The 23674-nt window shown below is 42.7% G+C and overlaps 1 protein-coding gene and 1 long non-coding RNA gene across 5 annotated transcripts in view; both read right to left on the reverse strand.

Annotated features, from left to right (window-relative positions):
* Positions 1-193: 193 nt before the first annotated feature.
* On the reverse strand, positions 194-3344 carry LOC109284187 (uncharacterized). The gene is made up of 2 exons (XR_002091544.2): positions 3246-3344; positions 194-836 (listed from the first exon to the last, which is right to left on the reverse strand). It is a non-coding gene; the product is annotated as an uncharacterized LOC109284187 (long non-coding RNA).
* A 3224-nt stretch (positions 3345-6568) lies between these two features.
* Positions 6569-23674, reverse strand: part of LOC102576310 (caspase recruitment domain-containing protein 8) — a 35066-nt gene continuing 17960 nt past the window's right edge. For 2 of the 4 annotated variants that reach the window (XM_059731088.1, XM_059731091.1), the window contains exons 7-17: positions 23576-23619; positions 23414-23463; positions 22301-22521; positions 20284-20534; positions 18916-19050; positions 17222-17360; positions 16023-16163; positions 11984-12037; positions 11803-11874; positions 9121-9393; positions 6569-8077 (exon numbers count right to left, since the gene is read on the reverse strand). In XM_059731088.1, coding sequence (XP_059587071.1) covers positions 8058-8077; positions 9121-9393; positions 11803-11874; positions 11984-12037; positions 16023-16163; positions 17222-17360; positions 18916-19050; positions 20284-20534; positions 22301-22521; positions 23414-23463; positions 23576-23619 — 1400 coding nt within the window. In that variant the 3' untranslated portion in view covers positions 6569-8057. The remainder of the gene's footprint in view (positions 8078-9120; positions 9394-11802; positions 11875-11983; positions 12038-16022; positions 16164-17221; positions 17361-18915; positions 19051-20283; positions 20535-22300; positions 22522-23413; positions 23464-23575; positions 23620-23674) is intronic. The other 2 variants (XM_059731089.1, XM_059731090.1) reach the window with 2 other exon arrangements.

Below are 23674 nucleotides of genomic sequence, written 5' to 3' on the forward strand. Positions count from 1 at the left end.
GATGTTAATTGGCCAGTAATCAATTGATCTTCCCCAAGCAGTATGGAAAGGCAGCTAGAAGTGTGCACTCTTCGGTGACAGATTGCCTTTCTTGGATTTATAACCTGTTGCACTTTAAAAGTTGTGCTTACATAATACAGAAGTTCTGGTAAATGCGATTTAACATACAAATTCCCACAACTTGCCGCTTCACTAAAGTCTATGTGTATAAAAGACACCTGATTTTAATATAGAGACTCACAAGTGATCTAAATTATGAGCTAAATTTGATCTGACAGTTCAGAAGTAACAAGCAATTGATCTCTCTCTGGCCCCCTCTACATGTGCACATAAAGGCATGACTGGGTCTAATTCATGATCTACCCAATCGTGCCTCTTGCCATGTCACACACGTGAAGCACGAGACATGGTTGTGGGATCATGCATTAGATACTATTGTGCCTTACTGTTGGTGTGGGGGGGGACTCCCCCTGAACTGTCAAGAAGCAGGTTCCCATGGCTGGGAGCCCCCTTTGATAAAGAGGCTCCCAGCTGCAGGGGCTACCCACAGTTGGGGCTGAGAGTCCCACAACTGATGGGGCTTTTGACCCTGGCTTTACATAAGAGTCCCATCAACTGTGGATCTCTCAGTCTCAGCTGTGTGTGAGGCGCAGTGGGGACTGAAAACCCTGTCGATTGTGGGACTCTCCACACTGGTTGCATGTGAGGCTGGAACCGAGAGCCCTGTGTGGTCTGGGGCTTTCATATCTCCCCAGATCTTGGAGAACACAGTATCCACAATTCCCAAGGCTCAGGGGTTTCACATTGGGCATGGTACACCCCTGCAGCTGGAAGACCTGTATAAAAATAAAATTAGTACACATTTTCAAGGTCTAACTTTTTATAGCTGGCTAGAGCTAATTGTGTGATAGCTACTTTGCACTTGTAGCTGGTCTTAAGGTTATTACACAAGTAACCAGTTAATTGTGCAATACCTGTAACAAGTAAAAGGGGCCTCTCTAAAAAAGCTAATACTTGTCTCCTCTGCCTTTCAATTAGACTGCTTCCAACTCCTCACTGTCTGAAGACAAGTTGGAACAAAGCATTGACAGTACAAGCCGCATAGTCTTTCTTGATCTCAACTTCAGGGAATTGCAGAAAAGAATTTTGCTGAGTGCCTCCACCTTCAAGGTTATGGCATGGTCAGGGCTGAAGGACTGTACAGAGGACTGAACTGTCAAATACTCGGGAGTTACTATTGAGCATATCGGAAAAGTAACATTTAAGATACAAAAATATAATCTGGCCAAAGAACATTGTTAATTAACTCTGCACATGAGACTGTTTAGAAAAGCTGTGGGCAAAATACAGCCCATGGGCCGAAACTGGCCTACCAACTGATTGGATCCAGCCCAAGGGGGGTGCTCCCCAATTGACTGGGTCCTGCCCGCAGCTGCCCCTAGAGCGCTCTGCATGGGGCTCAGTTCTCCCTGGGTCAGCCTGTGTCATGCTCCAACCTGCACCTGCTGGCCCAGCTCTGGCCAGCACACACAGCTTACCAGCAGGGCTGATCCCAGCACAGCTGCTGCCCAGCTCCCCTTGCCTCCAGTGGCGATCATTTCTCTTGCTCCTGCTGCACTGCTCTGACCCAGGAAGAGCTTCATCTGAGTGGCTCCTGCCTTAGTGCGCAGGACTCAGGCTCCAGCTCCTGGCTGCCTTCCACCCACCCAGCGCAGACAGCCAAGTGGGTGGAAGGCAGTCAGGAGCTGGAGCCAGAGCCCCACACACTAGGGCAGGAGCCACCAGACTGAAGCTCCCAGCTGCCTTCCACCCACTCAGCTGCCTGTACCGGGGGAACCAGAGTGGGTGGAAGGCAGCCCGGACCTGGAACCAGAGCCTCATGGATTGGGGCAGGAGCCACCCAGTTGAAGCTACCTCCCAGCCTAGAGCAGTGCAGCACGAGGAGCCACTGTTAGAGGCAAGGGAAGCTGAGCAGCAGCCTCACTGGGAGCCGCACCGCTGGTAAGCTGTGCATGCTGGGTTGGTGGGCACAGGCTGGGGTGGTGAGCGTGGGCTGGAGTGCAGCACAGCCTGCCCTGGGTGAGGCTTGGCACCATGCAGAGTGCTGCAGACCACACTGCCTGGGCAAGCTCTGCTGCATGTGTCCCCTGCACCCTTCTCCCTCACCGCACCCCCAGCCAGCTCCCAGGACCTAGCACCCAGGCAGCCCTGCCCCCCCACACACACACACATGCACACACACACCCCCGCACAGGGAAGGGGCCACCCCATAACCCCACCTCATGAGTCCAGCCTTGCCCATTCATCTCACTTCTGAACATCACTGCCCCATCCCTGCTCATGGTCCCATCCCACATAAGGAGTTTTGGTGAGTTGTTGCAGTGGGGAAGAAGGGGGGAGTGCTGACCTGGCCCACAACAACTCACCAAAATTCCCTATATGGCCCCCAGGCCCAAATAATTGTCCACCCTTTTAGAAGCTAATAACATCAGGTGGGATATAGCTTAACATATTCTTAATTCTAAATACAGAGAAAAGCAGCAGCTTTCTTTTAATTCTATAAGGAGATCCTCTAATACTATATGCAGAGAGGAATTATTTTTTTTCACCCTCCTAGAAAACGCCTCCACTAACCTTCATGACTCAGGAACAAACCTTAGCTTCCCAGCATAGCATGAGAGAAATCCCTCAGTACAATTATACTAATGACTCAGTGCTGCCACTACTACAATTCCTGAAGTGGTGTTGGCTACAGGATTTACTGTTGGTACCACTGTAAATTGTTCATATAAAGATCACAATATTATTTAGTTTAAAATGGGAGAAAGTTCATATTGTATATCATTACACTTTCCCTGACAGTTTGATAGTGCAGCACAAGGAGCCACGTGCTGCACTATCAAATTGGAAACCTTCTTATAACCTGAAAATATACCTGAAATTCAATACCCATTTCCCACTTTTTATATCATTATTTTGTGATTATTGGAGGAAATTCATCCAGTCTGTTAGAAAACCTTAGAACACTCAATATAACATTCCTTACATAATAATATTTTTAACAACTGAAAAATAAATGCCTGTTACCATCAGTTTCTCTTGTTTATACAGTTAAGGTGGTCTCTTTTCTTATCCTCATATTAGCATTGTGCCAGTGCTATCTAAACTAACCCAAATATTCCAGTATTGTAACATTAGAAAAGATTAGGACTTTTAAAAAATAAATAAAATAAATTCAGTAATACCTCGGTTGCCAAAGTAAATGCGTTCCATGTCGTCACTTGGTTCCCAGAAACTTCGTTACCAGAGGTTGAAATAACATAGGAGGCATAGGGATGCGTTCCAGGACTTCAGAGAAGAGGAGTACAGTAGGAAAATATCATTAAATACTCACAAAGATAAATGATAAATACTCACAAAGATACCCAGCTGCCAGGGCTATGGACCCAGGTCTGCAGCCCCCTGCCCTCACTCCCCCGTGGGTTCAGGTGGGGTGGCGCCCCACCACCACACACACTCCCAGTGGGCAGGGGGACTCGCACCCTCCAGATTTATATGCGGGGCAGGCTCAGGCTGTGGGCTCAGGCTCCTGCCCTGCTTCCCTCCCCTGCGGCCTCCACAGCCCGGCAGGCATGACCCGGCACAGCAGGGAGGAATGGGGCTGTGCAGGGATCTCCTCGCCGCTGCGAGCTCTGTGCTGCCCTAGCAACATGCCCCCTGTGCGTGAGGCTGCCACGAGAGCAGCAGCACAGGGTTGTGCCCCTTAAAGCAGTGGCACATGAGGGAGTGCGTCGCCAGGGCAGCACGGAGCTCGTAGGCACAAGATCCCTGTGCAGCCCCAGTGCTCCCTGCTGTGCCGGGTCATGCCTGCTGGGCTGCGGAGGTCCCTTTGGAGGGAAGCAGGGTGAAAGCCCAAGCCTGCAGCCTGTGCCTGCCCCGCATACAGATCTGGGGGGGTGTAGGTCTGCAGCAGGGAGCCATCCCGCCCTCCCCCTCCCCTGGATGAGCCGCCCATGGCCCAGCCCTGATCCTCACTGGGAACCACACACTGCAGCCCCAGGCCCCAAGCTCCACCCAGCTGAGCAGCATCCCTAGCCCTACCCAGTTCCCTTCCTACAGGGCTTTCAATCCCCCTCTCTTCCCCACATACCTGCTGGAGCTGCTCTGCAGGCAGCCTGGGGCCATATGCCTATCCATGCATGTGGTGCCCCCTGTCTCACTGCCTTCCTCCCGCTCCCTCCCAGCTCCCTGCAGGCTGGAACTCTGCCAGCCTGCAGGGAGTTCATTGCAAAATTGCAAAATCTGCAGGTTTCTGGTATAATGTGTTTGCTTCGAAAAAATTTCAATTTTTTTGCAAAAAAAAGGCTGACTTTGTTATAAAGCTTTGTTCTCAGACGATTCATTAACCAAAGTATTACTGTTTAATCAACAACTGGGGAAAAAATGACTATATCTTAAAACACTCTTGAAACAGATTTTTTTTCCTCCAACACTTCCTAGCTGGACCTTAGTTTCTGCCCTTATGTCCCTCAGGTGACTATCAGGAAAGAGGATACCTTTATTTTTTATTTCTCATCTTCTCATAGTTTAGGCCCAAATCCTCCAACAAGATATACTCAGGCAGAGCCCTGTACCCATGCTAAAAGCTACTGAAGATAGTTGTGTCCCCGGTTGCTGCCAGGCAGGCAGGGGCACCTCGCCATAGCAGTGCAGCTGGCATGGAGCTCCCAGCAGTGGCACGGAGCCTCCCGAACCTCCTGCGCCATGTCACACCTGCTGGGCTACGGAGGCCCTGGGGCAGAGGGCAGGAGGGTGAGGAGACTCGAGCCCACAGCGCACATCCACCCCCACCTCACGCGCAAGTCTTGGGGGTACGTGCCCCGCATACCTCCCTCCCTGGGAGTGCGTGACCCCATTTTTTATTGTTGCAATCCAAAATAAGGTCCCGACCTCAAAGTTGGCAACCACTGCCATATGGGCTTTTAAATTTCTAAACAGATACTAAGAAAACCACCAGAGAATGGCATATACCATTCTGGGACCTGGCACTGAAGATCCTTCTTCAATTGACAAAACCCCTGGGGTTCCCCATGGAGGGGAACTCCCTCTTGGAACAGGAGCCATAGAAACATAATATTGCTGTTATTACTTTCTTGCCCTGAGCACCACTCAGCACAGATATTTGGGAGGGAGAAGGAAAATACCTCTAATGTCCCAACCAGTCCAGAGCTGCTCTAGTAGTCACAATCTACCTCCTCCCAAAAAGTGGATTCTTAGACCTGTTGCAAACCGAGGGGAAGGAGCACTGCCATGGTTGCTGTGCTCCATTCATGTATAGCATGGCTTGTTTTCTAGTTCCCACCTTCAGATAGAATCAATAAAACTTGTGCCCCTAAAATCTATCTGTACTACCATGTTAACTCAAATCCAAGACAAGTTTTTTTTTCCCTATTGGACATGGGGGGCGGGGGCCTCGTCTTGGATTCATGTACCAGCCTGCAGCAGGCAGCTGTGGGGGAAGAAGAGGGGCACAGAAAGGCAGGTGAGATTGTGCGGTGCAGAGAAAGGATCACAGGGAAAATAGCATAGTGTGTAGCTTGGGGGAAGCACAGGGGAGACTGTGTGGTGGCAGAGGAGCTCTGGATTCAGCTCCTGGGGCCAGGGCTGGAGCTGCCACCACTGCCTACCCAGTGCTGAAGCCACCAGATAGTCCATGACCCAGGTTGAAGTCAGAGCCACTGCATAAGGTGGCTAGGGACACAAGTGGCTGGGCAGACAGGCAGCAGGGGCCAGGCAGGGGGACCACCAAGGGCAGGCAAGTGACAGGGGGCAAAAGGCGGGGGTCAGGCTGCTTACCCACCTGCTGCTGCTTTTATCACTGTTAGCCCCTTTGCCGCAACAACGTGAGGGGTGAATTTAATAAGATCCTCCTATAACTGGAGTCTGTACGGGAAAGTTATAACAGATTTATAATTTTCCATGCCTAGAATCTAATTAGTGGGGGAGTCGTCTTAAATTTGAAATTGTCTTGGATTAGGGAAATATGGTATATGACTATTCACAGTTTCCTGATTAGATTCCTACTGTTCTATTATTTACTTGAGTAAGTATATATTTTGGGCAGGTGCCACATCATTAGTTATTTCACAGTTATGTCTGGAATCCCAGGAGGCTATCTATCTACAGGACTTTACAGAGTGTTCTGAAGAGACTGAGCCAAGGCATTGAATAATATAATATAGTTAACACAAAAAAGCGGTGAGAGTGATCCATTGTTAGAAGGACTGAGATTAGGTAGACAGAGATACATAACTTTTTCAAAAGTTTGAGAACTGAAGTTTTAAGATTACAAAGACTCCTAACTAGAAAAAGTATATTAGGCTCCTAACTAGAAAAAGTATAAGAGTTACTCTTACCTAGCCTAATATACTAACCTAATATACATCTAACCTTCAACCAGTAGAGGGCTACAAAAACAATGATAAAAAAAATAGTATATGATATCTTTTACGTAAATATTTGGATTGAGGAATACAATATTCATACTTCAAAAAATCAAACAAACAAGTTTAAGCATTTTCAAGTTTTAATTCTTGTTTAAAAAGACATTTTTTTTAGTAAACATTTAGAGTAAAAGAGAGACATCCCTAGCATGTTCACTACACACTCATGAACAAAGGTACTAGTTCTGTCTAATACAAAACAATATTTTAAAACCTTTAAAAACCTTAAAAATCTTAAAAATGTGTTTTCTATCTGCAGTCAGTGATAGGCACCTGCTTTTCTGAGATATCACCAACTTTTCTATTTTTAGCTTGTGCCTTTGTCATCACAAAGTTCAATTTAGGTTAAAAACAGTATAAAAATCTGTATTTATTTCTAAACCAAGTATAATACAACAAAAAGTGCACAACACAGAAAATCATCTAATTAGAAACATGCAATCAGTTATAGACACATGAAGCCAACATGACACTCACAGAGAAAAATCAAAGCTGCCTTTAGTGCTACTCTGTGCTACTCTGAAACTAATCTACCTTGTTTGAATAAACATAATCCCATCCTAACAGAGTGGTGCACATACATGACAATCATGGACATAAGTTGTACACAGGCATAGGGATGTACACATGACAATCATGGACATACTTGTAGAGTTGATGTGCCATGCACATGGATAGGAAAATCAATCCTGCCATTGTAAGTAGGGACCTACTTAAATCACAGCGAGACAAAGGGTTTTTTGTGGCCTGCTTGCAGTGCACAGAGCCGATTTCACAGGTATTTCACAGAGGCCCCACCCCTTGGCACTGATTGGTAGAGAGGCCTCAGTAGGAGGAGGAAGGAGGAGCAGAGAGCCACCATCTTGTCTGCTGCTCTTCGTGCTGCTCCACCGGCCAGTACCTTCCCCTCCCAGCAGTAAGGACTGCTGGCTCCCACTGGAGAACCAGCATTTTATTTTTATCAAGTTTTTTATACAGAGAAATATTTTGTTCCCAGAATTATTTACAATTAACAGAATTATTTTATGTGGTGATATAACTGTAACCAGGTCTCCAAGATCTTTCTAATTGTTATGGATTAAACCCCATGGAATTAGATAAAATATTTAAAGACAGCCAAATTGGTAGAAAGGGCAAGCAGTGTTTCATGGGAGTTAAGATTACTTCAAATTCCTGAGCAATGCTCCGCACTTTGAAGTGCTAGGTCAACGACGGCATGAAGTTCATGGAAGTTTCAAGTTTCAACTACATTACAATTGCTACTGCAAGTCTTCACTATAGACTGTTAATATAACTGGTATCAATCACACAGAAAATTCTTCCTGAACATGTTACATTCATTACATTGATACAAATTCCACTCTCAGTCCTTTCCCAAAGTTGTATTTTATTAAATGTTTTCCACAGATTGCTTATGGCCTGCATCTTCATAAGTTACCTCCTGAGCTCCAAACTGTATTGTCCACAATAAAATCCCATTTAAACAGTCCGAAAAGGTTAACCAGTATTCAGATGAATGTTGCTGAGTTCCCTTTTTGCTGTTTCGCCATGAACTCATACGTGCTCTAAAAAACCTGAGGAAATGAATACACATATGGATTGTCTGACCTTTAAATGCCACTGCAAACCAGTTAAATAATTTTATTTTATTTTTTTTACAAAACAATATAATGATGTATCAAACATATGCATTTATCTAAAACAAATATATAAGGACATTAGCAAATGCTCTCAGTTTGGATGCCAACTAGTTTTGTAAAGTTGAAGAGAAGAAGCCTAGTATGTATTCTCAGAATGTTAATGTTTCCTCTTCAGACAGTATTTTCCTGAAACAGTTTGGAGGACAGTCCCAGTCCTCTAAACACTTGTGACTGATTCCTAGAGTTACAAGTAGTTCCACTGAAATAAAAAAGGTTACATCTATGCAGGAAGGCTAGCTACAGACATTCAAAAAGCTCAAGGTGGAATTGATCTAAGTTACGTGGTATTTTATAAGTGGCATCGTATAGATCAGTAGCAAACAGAACACACATTTGCCCTTTGGGCGGGAGGTAGGAATCTTAGACCAGGTTCTGCCATTTTTAAACCAGTCTGTGCGCCAAACTTCTGTTAATTGAGTATAGACCGGTTTCTGATCACTTATACCGATAAAAGTGTAATGTCTGCACCTGGCCAAATATATGTTATGGGGGTCAAATTATCAAGACCTTAATTTTCTAGAATAAGGATATACCTTTAACATTACTAAAATATACAGGAACAAATATACTGACATTTTTGTACTGAGCACCATAATAAGAAACAAGAATGTGCTTGAGTATAACAGTCTTGGTTACTATGGACAGATGGGAAACTGTATCAATATTTTAAGTATTAGTCCCTAACAAACACTGGTGTTTATATATTTCTTTATATCAGCTTTAAAAAAGCAAGTATGAAGTATCACAATTATAAAGTTGAATGAAAAATGCTTATTATTAATTTAGAGAAAAGACTGTTCTAACTTATATAGCATAAATTCACCCTGTGTTTGTTTAAGGAATTCTCTGATACTGAATCCATGAGAATGTCTGAAGCATAATTACATAATGAAGCATAAAGAGAAACTGGTGTTTACCTTTTAGTACTTGCTGTACTTCATATGACACGTGATCCCTGAGACTGTCATACAAATTTTGTGCAGTTCCATTATTCTGTTCACTTTCCCTCCATTTGTTCAGCATCCTGAATTTATAAATGTTAACTTCTTCCTCCTTTTCCTGAATCTGATCAATATCTTTCATTTCTAAGTTAAGGCATCCAATGGCAATTTCTTTCCAGTCTTTACCCATCTTCTGTGCAATGGTCATCAGCTGCTGATCAGTTAATGTACTTTTAGCTTTAGTTTCATCTAAAAACATATAAAACAAATCAGGTCTCCTATTACTTTTTCATAGGATTCATAACCAAATGATTCTATTATTTCAGTGTACTTCAAGAAGAGACATACAATGGAAGTGATTATATTAACAAGTTAGTTGAAACTGCATCATCGCTTCATGTACTGGTGCTGCTATCATGCTGATTAATGAAAACTGCAATGAAGGAGCAAAAACAGATGCAAGGTAAGAGCCAGGAGATATGGGAAGCTAGTGCAAGACCCTCTAGCTCAGCAACATGTTTTAAAATGTCATGCCTATGCCCACTAAAAGCATTTCTCATTGTAAACAGCTACTTGCCTAACAGGAAAAAACTGCTTGAATATAAACCATCTACATATGCTGTTATGCAGAACCGTAGGAGCATTAAACTGCCTCCCACTTTCTTCTGTCAGTCACTTAAAAAAATATCAGGTCCCTAGCAAAACTGTCTTTTTAGAATATGCTACTGTTTGGGGTTTTTTTTTACTATTTCGTATTAATTCAGTTAAGAAGACATAACCTGTACAATAAGAGCTGTCTTGAACTAGAACCTGAACACGAGCCTCAATGAACTAATCATATTTCCCTTTTAAATATGATCCTCTTACATAGAAAAAAGCCAAAATCAATTAAATGGCTCCCTCTAGTGGCTATAGGCAGCCACAGAAATAATTGCAGCCTTTTTTCCTGACATGAAGGTAAAACTTGGTGCTTTCTGCATTATAAGCCTGAAGCACTTCCTGAATATACTTTTATTGAAGCTTTAAAAAATTGTTTTCTTAACTGAAAAAGCCATGCAAGTACTTGGTGGGCACAAAAGAAGCATCCTTTCAATGGACAGAATTCAAGCATTTTAAAGTGAGGTGAAAATCTAGGCTGCTTGCAGACAATTGAAAAAAAAAACTTGGTGCTTTAAACTTGGCACCCTCCCATGCCAAGCCCTGCGCATGCCAAGAAGAGGCAGCGGGTTAGCTGGACCTGGCTCACCTGATGTCTGTACAGATTGGGTGCTTTAGTGGGGCTTTTTTGGTGCTTTTATCGAATAGCTGGTTGAATCAGCTTTAGCTAAAAAGTACCAAAAAGCCTCACCCAATCTATATAGACACTGTGGAGGCGGGTTGAAGTAACATGTTGCTTCTTCTGGTAAAGTAAATTGTTCTGTTTTTTTTTTTAAACATCTGCAAACAGCATACATGTACAGGCATGAGTTAAAACTTTTGTATGCAAAGTTTTTAACTTGGAACCAAAGGTTCAACCATGAAAATATCTATTGTGATCCTATATGATTTTTTGTTCTAAACCCTATTTTGTCTATAATTTTTCAGAGCAACTAATATGAAAGTCAGTAAGGTAGAAATTTTGATAATGTCTTTGGAAGGAAATCATAGTTAAGAGACATTTAGGAATCTCTGTATCAGAAGCTTCCCCTGCAGTGCAATATTAGATGTACTATGTATATTGAATATTGAGGCCTCTTAAATTGCAGCCCTGACTCAGCGAAGCATGTAAGCATTATACTTGAGTCCTTCTGACTTCTCAATGGCAGTTGCAGGGCAATGAACTTGTTTGAAAATGTATTCATTTGTTTATTAGATGTACATGCTGCCTTCTCCCTCCCAAAAGGCTCATTACAGCTTAAAATTAAAACCAGACAAGTCATAAAAATAGATAAAATATTAAACTAAAATAGTAAATAATAAAACAGATTCCCCAAATAATGTCCCAGAACATAACCCTCTCATTAAAAGCCTGCCCAAATAAAAAGTCTTACTTCACTTTCAAAAGATGTCCAAGCTCAGGCTGCAACTGGCCTCAAGAGAAAAGAGTTCCAAAGCTAAGGAGTGACTACAAAGAGCGACCTCCCATGCATTTTTGCTGAACAAACTTGCAACTCAACAGACAGTATTTGCAAGAGGAATCAGGATAGAAAGTAAGGGAGGAGATGTCTTTTAGGAATGTTGGGTCACAGCCTTTAGAGCCACTAATCAGTCATTATATTTTGAGGCCCATCTGGGATTTAAACTTTTGGAAATTCCAGCTCCTATTGTAACTGGGGAGATCTTCTAAAAAAAAAACCATTAACCCTACAGCAAAACATTTTCAGAATCAGATATTCTGTCTTGAGTATGTCTAGATGTGACCAGTTTAGTAAAAATTATGATCTGCATTTTCAAGTTCTTTCTCTAAATGTATTCACTTTCTTTGCAGATGCATCTGCACAAATATACAAGCAAGCGGTTGTGCATATAAATTAGGTAGCTTGGTGAGTTCCGCACAAAAAAATGCAGCAATCTGTCCCCAGAAATTCTACGGTCAAATTGATAAGTCATTTCAAAAGTTGATTAAATAAGATTTAAAAATTACCATAAACAATTATTTAAACCTTATAAAAATTGTACCTGGAATGCCCTTTAGCCTTTTATTACACAACTCTTCGTCAGACAAACTGATGCTTGATCTCCGTCTTCTACCTAAGGAGTATATGATAACTGATTTTAATTCTTCTCCTGTGCTATAGGAACATATTTGAATAATATAAAAATAGATATGCTGTAAACACTTTTCTTTGAAATTACTTACAGATTGGCTTTCTTTTCTGCTCATTGTTGTTCTGGTTGTGTTTTGTCCAGTCACCTGTTAAAACATAAATGTTTTCCAGAGAAAATGAAAGTAATTCTCACTGCTAATCTACACATACAATTAATCTTTCTCACAGAAAAATTATTAGCCTCTTCCCACTACTCAGCACAGATTTAACAGCAGGCTACTGCAATCAAATAATTTTGTTACTTTTACCAAATAGTCTACAGCATGTTCATGATGTATCATCCTTAATAATTAGAACCAAACCAAAATAAATTATCATAGCATATACTCTGCAATGTGGAATTCCTTCATTTTTTACAGTGTTTGCTGACTTGAACATGGAAGTCAATGGAAGGACTACTACAGATTTTACCAGGCTTTGTATCAAGTCTTTGGCTAAATCTGGCCATCAGAAACAAATATAATCCATGAATAAGGTTTCCTTACAGTATTGTTTTAATGTAATGTGTGGCAAGTACAGAACATTTGGTGACAGACACCTACATCTTCTTTTAAACTTAGTACCCAATAAATTCTAATACCTACTGTATCCTATATTCATTTCATTACCAAAGTTGATGCATACCACTGCCAATTTTTGTAGCAACTTGTTAAAAGACTTAGCTAGTTCCATATGAACAAGAAAGACACCTTTCTGGAAAAAAATGACAAAACATAACTTTCATCTTGGCAGCTCTTCACGAACGAAGATGTTAGGAAGGTAACTGCCCACACCATTTGTAGGCCTGCTGGTGGCTAATCAGTACAGTTGCAGAGAGGCAAATCCTGCTGCAATGCTTACACATGTATGGCTGATTGCTGCTAGATGAGGGTGTATCTTTTCTCCTACTCCTCTTCTCCTTGATGCTGGCTCTGTGCTGACTTTCAAAGAACAGTATTGCCTTTTTGATTTGGAGCCACCAGGCATCATAATCTGAAGCCTGTGTTTCCCACAGTTTGTGGTCAATACCACAGGCAGAAAAGGACCTCTTCAGAGTGTCACTGAAGCGCTTGCATGGGGCCCCTCTGTCATGTTTCCCACATCACGGTCTTTGGCAGTTGGCACATCAACGGCAGCTGTCATCCATCCAATTGCCTCAGTATCGGTGGTGTTGGCTCTTAGTAGCACCTCCACATTGATGCCAGCAGATCTTGAAAATGGTGCGGAAGCAGCACTGACGAAAGTGCTCAAGGCAGTGTATGTGGCAGCAACACAAGACCCGTGACTCAGCACCGTCGGAGATGTGGGTTTTCCGGAAAATTTTGAATTGGAAAATTTCCTAATGCCTTAAATGGAGCGTGATCAGATTTAGCATGTTTATTTGACTTATATTTAGTAAACAAAACTAAAAAAGTACCCCAGGCTAATTTAATGTCTCTGTGCCAGGGCACTGCTGGTACCTGCCACATTAAGGGTGGAGCCAAACAGCCAGCAGGTGCTTGATTGCGGCGGCCAGCCGCCCATATAAACAGAGCAGTTCGCTGCCGGCAGGCCAGGCAGAAACATCACCTGGCTGAAAGGCTGTATGCAGCATCCTGGAGGTAAGGGTGGGAGCTTAGGGGGATGGCTTGGAGGCTCCTGGTCCTGGGCATGACCTAAAACTGCACCCTGCTGGGAGTGGGTGGCCTGGTGGGGCTCCCAGTGGTGCAAGAGCCCCCAGGAAATGCCAGGCCAGTTACCACCCTGGTGAAAGGTGGGTTGGGGTGCCTTAACCCCTAGTCCCCACAATACTGTGGGTACAAGGGGGCCAGAAATGGGTACAAGGGAGCCACCTAAGCCCCCACTGGGGAGGAGAGCCCCATGGCTCCAGTGAGGGGGTAGATGTGGAGCCCCAGTGAGGGGGAAACTAGAGGGTTGGGAGCCCAGTATGTGTGTGTGAGTGTGTATAGAGTTCTCCTGGCCCCTCCCAGGGCAAGCTTGGACCCAGTCAGGTAACTGGCTGGCCACTACCCAGGTGAGGGCTGCAAGAGAAGCCCGAAAGACAGTACGTCTGCCACCCAAGGTACGCACTAGATAAAGCCTATGGCCAAAAGGACCCGCTCCGAAAGGGAGCAAGGCGGTATACGTTGTTGATGCATGAAAGAGACCCTGCGAGATGGGGTGGAGTGTGAGAGGCCCTAGTGAGAGGAGGGCGGTACGAATGTGTGTGTCTGAGGCCTGACGAGGAGGGCTGAGCTTGGTACAGCTATAGGCCGGGAGCATTATGTCACCTAGATGCCATCTGCGAGGCCTTGGGCTGCAATGTAGGGGAGGAACGGAGCCGCAGATAGCGCCCCCTGGCATTGGGGCAAGCATGGGTAGCCTCCCACCTAATCAGAACCAATTAAGAAACAACAAGTCGTGGCAGGAAGTTGGCCCAGAAACAAGTGGGCGGGCCAATGGCAGACCGGCCCCAAGAGCCCCCTATTACAGTCTGAATAGTCACAAGTATTTGAACTGACATATTTTATTAGGAAAAAAATTAAATACAGAACACTTAATATGGTTTAAATGTTAAATTCAAAGCTTTATGTGGAAAGAAATTATTCTTATTGGAATACTTGTAAAAATGTAAAGACAATACACAATAGCATGCACTTACATTGTTTGCTTAAATTCAAGAAAAAAAATGAAGGCGCTGAAAACTGTTGACACTAATTTTAGCACACCCAAAAAACTGTGCATGATATGCCATGGTTGTCCACTCATCTACTTCAATAGAGTTTAACTCTTCCACTGAGGTCATTGCAGCACCTCCAGTTTCACTGTCACTATCTGTAGAACCACTTGCACTACTGATTAGTTCCATTGCAGAATCCGATTGAGGCAAATCTGATTCAGAACTACTACAACCTCATTCTCTTTCGCTAAGGGATGATTTTACCAATGAGTCTACAGGCAAGGGCAACTTACCATCACACTGCATCTTCTTCACTAATTGTGCTTCTGACTGATTCTCCAGAAGCAAGAGATTTTGAGAAATGGAAACAAGCTTAGTGGTGCGTTCATTTGTTAGTCTATTCCTCTTTTTTGTCTTGATTGAGCTGAAAGCCTTCCAGTTCCCTTCACAAGAAGCTGCTGTTAGTGGAATGCTTAGGATACTTACAGCAATCCTGGACAACAGTCGGGTGTTACAGTATCCCTTCCCCCATGTGAAAGGAGACATATTCTCTGCTGCCTGCTAAATGATGTCTTTCCTCCAGAGTTTTTCTTTTGCACGGTACTTGGCAATGTCTGCTATCATAGCTAGTTCGTCGATGTTGGGGACATTCTTAGCTACTTGTATTAAGAGCAGTAGATACTTCATCTTCTGACAAATGTTGTCCTCTGTGTTGAGGATCTAAAAGGTTTGCTGCCAGATGAACTGGATGAGAGCAAAACTCAAATCTCTTAGTAAATGTTTGTTTTACTGCTTCTTCTTTCTTGGATAGAGGTGAAGATGGCAAAAGCTCAATTAGATTTTCATTCAGTTGTCTGAATATCTCTGGAATATTTGAAAGGCTTGGTGTATCTCCTTCAAGTTTCTTAATAGCCACTGAAACTGGAAGTAGCAAATTGAATGCTCCTTGAACACGAGTTCAAGGCATTGTTGTCGAGAATCTGCTTCCAAAAGTTCATGGGAATAATCTGGGATACTGTGTCATCTATTGAAGCACACTGCAAACAGTTCTTTGTGCACAGCAAACTATGTAAACACTTCATAGCTGAGCCCTATCTAGTTTCTCCTGGCAATAAAAGTGCACTTTCCTTCCCCTGCTTCTCTTTTCTGTAATTTCTTCAAAGTCTGATTAGCAACATAATGATTGTTGAATACCTTCATAATCACTTTGCAGTTTGCCAATATTGTCTTCATTGTATTCACACTTACTATGTCCTTTGCTAGAAGATTCAACCCATGAGCAAGACAGCCAAATACTAGTAAATGAGGATACGTTGCCTTTAATATTTGCCATGCAGCTTTCATGTTACTCACATTATCAGTTACAAGGGCTTGTACCCTGGAGGGACCTGCACTTTCAATCTCTTCACTCAGTAATTTGGCTATGTATTCACCTGTTTGACGAGAAGATTTGGTAGTAGTTGCTTTCAGGAACATTGGTTCAGGTGTTGCTAACATAATGTTCAATAAAGGATTTCCTTGTATATCAGTCCATCCTTCTGAAAGTAGAGCCAGTGATTCTGCTTGACCGATCCCTTGAATACAATAGTTGGAACTCTGTCACTCTCTTAATTACAACTTTGAAACTTCCAAGCTTGCCTAACATTGTATTGGCATATTGTTACTAATGAATTTTATGAACTATTAATTTTTAGAAATGGAAAATTTCCTACGGAAAAATAAAGCACTGGAAAATTTTCCACCCCACATCTCTGACCACTGTACAGTAGGGTGGAAATAACAATAGCTCTGTACACCTTGACTTTGGTCTGTGCCCGGAGACTGACTATTTCAGGCCCATTTGTAGAGTCTGCCAAAGGCACTGCTAGCTTTTGAAAATCTGTTGTCTATCTCCAACTTTACTGTTTTTCTTATCACTGGACATAGTGTTACAACGTTGCACGATTTTGTTACATAATTACCTATGTTTAAAGGATTGAGCGTTTTTTAGGCATGTTGATCCTGGGCCATCAACACCTGGTTCATAAGCAACTATTTACCTATGTTAATTTTGATTGTCTGGAAGTGTATGTAACATTAATAACTGCAGTATAAATAAATATTTCTTCAGCAAAATACATTTTTTTTCATTTTGTATCACTCACTAGCCAGAGTACTCACTGCCCTGGACCTACTGATGCTTTAGATAAATACATGCATGTGCACGCACGCACACACACACACTGCTCATGTAGAAAAAATATCAAGCCTTCTATTTTATAATGTATCTAATTTTACCAAATTGAAAATAAGTTTTTCCATACAAATATCTCCCATTTTAATGTTGTTTCACTATCATATTAGAACTTCTACTGTAACACTTGGTTCAACTAAAGTAATAAAAGCTAAGAAATATTGGGATATTATTTTGAATTACATATAAAATGTACATTTTATGTAATATGCATTTCATTTTTTTCCTTCTTCTATCCAGAGAAACAACAATGATCTCTTTTATGGTGTTTTGACACTTTCAGCTCCAGACCTGGCAGCTTTGAGCGAAAATAACAGAAATATATGTGAGGCAGAACTTGGTAAAAATTATATACGTTTTCAGCAGAAACAAACCATAGCTGCAGCATATAATACTTACATTCTCTTAGTTTCGCTTTCCATACAATTACTTCAGACTCAAGTTCAACCAGAGATAATGTAAATTCCACAGGCTGCTCCAAATAGACTTCAATATAACTTTTTAATTTTAAGAGAGAGCCATCAACAAATTGCATTTCCTAAAAGAATGTAATTCAGCTTTAGAAAAAACTTTTAGTGAATTTTGTACAAACACTCCATATCAAAATACCTTATAAAAAAAGACCATCTAATGCAAAATGCTGAGGCCTAGCAGCAGGGACTCATACTAAAGGCTGCCCCCTTCCCAGACTATGTCCAAAATAACTGCTGCTTGCTACCACAACTGTTCATGCAGTCATTGAGTAAAAAGCAGAAATTATCCTGGCTGCATGACCCAACCTCCCAAGGGACTACTCTCCTCAGAAGGCTGCCTTTGTCCATTGCTTCTTGCTTACTGCCCTTCTAGCCCCATGAATCTAGCACCCTTAGCCCCTCTCAATCTAGCCCAGTGGCTAGTAAACTCTTCTTGGAAGTAGGAGATATGGGTTTGAACCCTGTCAGAGTAAGACAGGCCTAGAATCTAGGTCTCAATTGCTGGTCAAAAGCTCTTGCCTGTTGGCTACTGGGCAAAAGCTGAACAATATCACTATCACTCACATTCATGTGAAAGTAGGGCGCAGTGCTTTACTCTGAACTCAATGCTGCCGTCGGTCAGGCATTCTCGTTCAGGTAGGTATCTCCTCTCAGGATCCCAAGATGATACAAATGCCTCCCTGGCCACTCTAAGTCTTAGTTCTGAGGAGTATGAGTTCAGACTGGTGCGTCCATAGGTACAATAATACATATCTGTACAATAAACCCAACCCTTGTACAGTGTACAATAGATCATTGCAAAAGTGGTCAAAATGTACACCGATTCTAGAATATCTAAACAGTACTTGTATACTGAAATAAATTTTTCATAGTTGATCAACTTTTCATCTACACACAAACTTAAATTGCCTTTGTGCCACCTCTCCCAAGTATGGATCTGCTCAGAGGCATGTTACACACATGGTTATGCTTCTAAAGGTAAACACCTAGTGCTGCGAATGCTGGGTCTTCAGAACCTCAAAGAATAATCCCAGCCAATCTACATTCATAGGACCATTACAGCTGACAGCAGAGACTCCAAAGTGAAATATGATTTCTAAGTGGAGACAGTAAGCAAAATAATAAAAATATTTGCTATTTGCAGCAATATGATCGTGTAAATCCCATACACATTCATAATCTTAACTATTTTACATGTTAATTTTCAAGTTCAATATGATTATTTCCATTTTTCAAATCTAGCAACACTGGTTCAAACACAACCCTATGACTAGCAGCTCCTAGTGGTAGCTGTAGGCTTTCCTGAATTTGGGAGCCACCTGGGCTCTACAGTGAACAGGGAAACCTATGCATTTAACAATTTGTCCTGGATCACCCTCCTAGGCTAGCCACCTAAATTTTAAGTGAGCTGATGCCTAAATTGAGGCACTTCCAAGATCAGTTAGGCTTAGACTTTCTATGATGAAGATCAAGGAATGTGTCAAAACTCTTTTATGCTTCTATTTGCCCTGATCTTAGCAGGAGTGCAAATTATAAAATCTCTATTTTTTTAGAAAATATTTGCAAGTAAACTGTGACACATACATTGACAATCCAATTACGCATTTGAAAAGAACATACCTCAGGGATTATGTCAGCTTCTGGTTCACTAATTAGTCTATATCTCTTTCCATTTTGTAGTAATTTTTGACAAACAGGGGGCTTGTCAATTTTAATGAATTTTTTATCAGAATGTCTTATTGCTTTTGAGATGTCCTAAAATTTAAAAACACAGTTTACTTGTTACTTATCTTCGTCAACAGATTTTAAAAAATCACAAACAAGTTACTACTGTGCCTCTAGTCTTTGTGGTTTTCTCTGTCTTTAGTTTGATAAACAGATTGTGGTGTTTTTCCTTGGAAACACAAATGGTTGACTTAAGTATTTATAGTTCATGGGGTATATTCTAGTTCACAGCTGAACCAGCATGTGTGTCCAATCAGACACTAATGGAGTCCTCACATTGTGCAGAACTGACAGCTCTTGTATGCAAACAACTTTCTACTATACAAATATTGACTGACCATAAGGCTTTTTCAGTGTGGTTTTCAACTTTCATTTCTGCCCATTACTGATATTTATTTATGGACAAGTACCTTTCCTCAACTTAAACTTTATAAAAAAAAAATAATAAAGGACCCCTCATCCCAAAAGCATTCCTGAGCAAAGGACCCCTCACCCCCAAACCATTTTTACATCTCACATTTTGTTGGAACCAGCCCTCTGAAGTGCTTTCAACTCATTGAAGAAAAAAAATATTTTTTTCCTGCGTAATAGGGGTAGAGCTGGGTACTAATTGCCTGAGTGTTCACTCATATTTAGACTACTGTGGGGCTGCATGGTCAAATACTGAATAAAGCAAAGAGCTATTGGCACCTCCCTACCATATAGCATTACAAAGCTGACTGTTGCAGAGAAAGTCCTGCCAGCTGTTTGTTTCTCTGCAAACTTCAAACATCATTCTGCAATTTCCTGTCTGATGTGGGGAGGGTCAAAGTGCAAGCCTAACACAAAAAAAAAGCAATTCAATTATATTACTTGTCACTTGCAGCTTGAAATAATGTATGCAAGGGTCTGCCTACATGTGTCAACATAAACGATAGGAGAGAGGTCATGCAAAGAGAGAGGGCATAAATCCTGTATTCCAATCACTCTGATGGCAAAATGGCTTCTAATACCATTTTCCACTGAAGGTATTAGTGACAGAGTATAAGCTAAAAAGGCAGCTGAATCATTCTGGCCCTCTGTGCATGGAATCTCCAGAGACTTTTCAAGCCTTAAATGCAAAACTCCTGATCAAAGAACAGTTTCTCTTTGGCTACAACTTCTTGGTCATATAGTAACTTTGATACATGCCAAATCATAGGCTTGAACTACATGAAAATATGCTTTTAACGATCATATGTTGATTTGGGTCTTATGCTATTGTTTTTAAAAAGTGGAACTTACCTTTATAAATGACTCATTATTAGTAGCTATGTACACACGAAATGACAAGGATGGATGATTATCAACAACTTTGTATAAAATTACTGCTCCATGATAATCAACTGGCTCTTGTGTTTGAATGACCGGTCCCACTGGAGACAGAGAACTCACGTGCCATTTGATATGTGTTGATGAATGATCAACAGAGGGTTCAATTGATGGACCAGTACTTTTGATATGTAGAACTTTGAATGTCATGTTAGATCCATGATCTGCCAAGAGACACCGAAATATTAACATTTTTGTAGGCTAGGGACAGACATTCAAAAAGCCAGAGCCTGAATTGATTCACTCTTTAAAGGTTAATCTAATCTGCAAAGACTGAATTGATTTGCAAGTGTACAGACATTCACGTTTAATTCTAGAAATGTAGACACATGCCTGCAGTGACTCAGGCTAGAAGCCAGGGGCGCTAGAGCAGCCCTCCCTTCCCTTTGCAGCAGCGGCAAGGCTGGAGGAAAGCTGACCTGCAGGGCGTGGCCAGGCCCCTGCAGGGGCTAAGTATGACACCCTGGCCTGTAGGGACCGCAGTTAGGCTGTGCCTGGAGGAGTAGGGGGGAAGCAGCCTTTGCCAGGCTTGTCTCCAAGGCCAAAAACTGGCAAGACAGTGCCTCCGGCAATGGGAGGCAGGAGGTGGGGATTAGACTCCCCTCTCTCCCAGGGGCACAGACCCCAGTCAAGGTCTGCCCAGCTTCCCCACTTCTCCTGCTTGTGTGGCAGGGGCCTGGCCAGAGCTACCAGCATGGCCCTGATAGCCTCCCAGGGCTGGGGCTGTGGCTGCAGCTGAAGCTGTGGGGCTGAGCCCAGCTGGCCTCGGGTTGTTACTGAGGGCAGGGGCAGAGGGGCAGCCTGGGCTGGGGCCACAGGGGCTGCACGGCCAGACTGCTCCTGGCTCCCTGCACCCAAGCCGGCTGGGAAGGGCCCTGCGGGGCCAGCCAGTGAGGACAGGGCTCTTCCCAGCCCGCTGGGGCTGTGTGAAAGCCCGGCACAGCAGCACAGGTAGGGGCTGGCTGGCAAGTGGGCTTCCTGGGCTAGCTCAGAGGTGCTAGTGAGCCCCAAGTCCAGCTGCTGCCACCATGCCCCATGTGCTGTGCAGCCCCCAGGGCTAAAGGCGCTAGGGGGGCTGTTCTGCCCTCCTTGCCTCCAGCTACCACTGCTGCTGCCACAGCCGCACCACTCTGGGTGGGGAGGGCAGGAAGCTTCAGCCCCACGGCTTCTGCCCTGCACATGGAGCTCCACCTGTGGCCCCTGGATGCCTTCCACCCGGACACCTTCCACCTTCCAAGGCATCTGGGTGGAAGGTGTCCAGGGGCTTCAGACAGAGCTCCACAACCGGGGCAGAAGCAGCCAGGCCTGACAGGGCTGTTTTTCTCCCCTCACCTGTAGCTACGACTCCTGCTGCACCACACAGCACCACACAGCACCACTCGGGGCAGGGAGGGACGGGGGCTCTAGCCATGCTCCCTCCCCTGCCACTGGAGTAGGAAGTAGGTAAATGGCTGACAGGGGCAGGAGTCCCCCAGTAGCGTGGCGGGGGGGGGAATAAACCCCCTCCCTGCTCCTTTTGTGTCAGGGGGCCATGTGTCTAGCAATGCCCCCATCCCTGCTCTGGCTAGAGAGCAGAGGGGAGGGACCAGCCCTGCTCTTGGGAGCAGAGAGGACAGCCCCACCCAGGGCTACAAAGCATCTGGGCTGCTGGAGGTCTCTGGTTTAACTTAAACCAGGAAGGAGTCTGGGACAGAAGTTGCATAAATTGGTTGAACCCAAATCAGTTAAGTCTGATAGTACATCCAACCAAGTTTACCTTAAACCAGTTTCAGCCATTTTGAAACTGGTTTATGTGCACTGAACTTATGTTCTGTTACAAGTTTAAACCAATTTCTGATCACTTAAACCAGTTTATGAATAACTTCTGTCCTGAGCCCTAAAGAACAGCAGGAGACACATACACTCATTAAACCCAATGTACAGTACTTACCATGTAGGCAGAGGGAATGTGGGAACTGAATCGAAGTAAGAGCAGAGGCTGAGTCACAACTGACATTAAAGAGGGGCCCACCAACAATCCACGGTTTTTTAATATAATCAGCATATTTGCTCCAGGACAATATGTTATACTTGATTTCAGCGGGCTTGCTGACTTCAAAAATCAAGCTTGTAAATGCACACTGGTAACTTCCTTCTGCTTCTAGCTTCAACCTGCATTGCACAAATGTGGCAAATGTAGTTTAGTTTTTCCTGCATATTAAACACTGCATAATGTTATGTTTTAAAAGGTGAGATAATTTATCCTCAAGAAGGATTTTTGCTTTTGAGATTTTTCTCCCCCGATGACAATCTTTATTAACAAACAAACAAGCATAGAAAATATCATACAAATAACTTTTTGTCTAGCACTTATTACTTTAGACCGAAACTCAGAGGCTTTTTAAAGCTTGCTAGCAAAATGAGTGCACCTGGAGAGTGGCCAAACCAATACAGACTATGGAACGCAAATGTAATATGCAATTCACATAAACTTCCACTAAAGTAAAGCAGAGAGCTGCTTTCTGAAGTGGGGGCTTGATGTAACTGCTACCGACTTCAGATTGGAGCTGAATTAGACCTTAGAATGAAATGTGCAAGTGATATCGAGATCTAATTCTGCCATAAAGTGCATTACAGCAATGCAATCCCAAGATGAAAAACATAATAAATGCAGTAAGGCTGACATTCAGTTGGAAACAAAATTAACTTCTAGTCAAGTGAAGATGATCAAAAGGAATGACATCTGCTCTCACAAAGCATAACAGACACTTTATAGAGGCCCCATCTAACAAAGCACTTAAGCACTTACTTAACTTTAATTATTTTCCAAGTTTAAAGCCAAGAATGTGCTTAGGTGCATTGTGCATGAAGGTCATATACTATTAATAATGGTGGCAATATACTGCTTATTTTTAAATGAATATTGGTACATCTTCTATCATTATTACAAGCATATTACTGAGCAGGAGATATAAGGCTCTTAATCTTTTAAGTAATTCAGTTAAAAAAAGAAGTTTGACCTAAATCATATAAACATATATTTATCACATTAAACAATATTTACCAAAATTGTTCTCCGGAAAATCTTCTGGGAGTCACTTGTTCCTTCTGAATCTGTAAAAATATATTAAATACAAAAAAGTAAATAAACACAGTTTTAAAATACTGGTATTAGAATTTACAAAATATCTAACAGAAAAAATGAATGTGATTTTTAAATACATACATGTTCAGTTTTGCAATGTTCACAGCAAGATTGGCTATTAACTTCTACGAAGAGAGAGGAAAAAATCATTTCTTTGAAATGAAGGATAATTAAAATAAT

The sequence above is a fragment of the Alligator mississippiensis genome, chromosome 7 (genome assembly GCF_030867095.1).
Source record: "Alligator mississippiensis isolate rAllMis1 chromosome 7, rAllMis1, whole genome shotgun sequence".
Classification (NCBI taxonomy): Eukaryota; Metazoa; Chordata; order Crocodylia; family Alligatoridae; genus Alligator; species Alligator mississippiensis.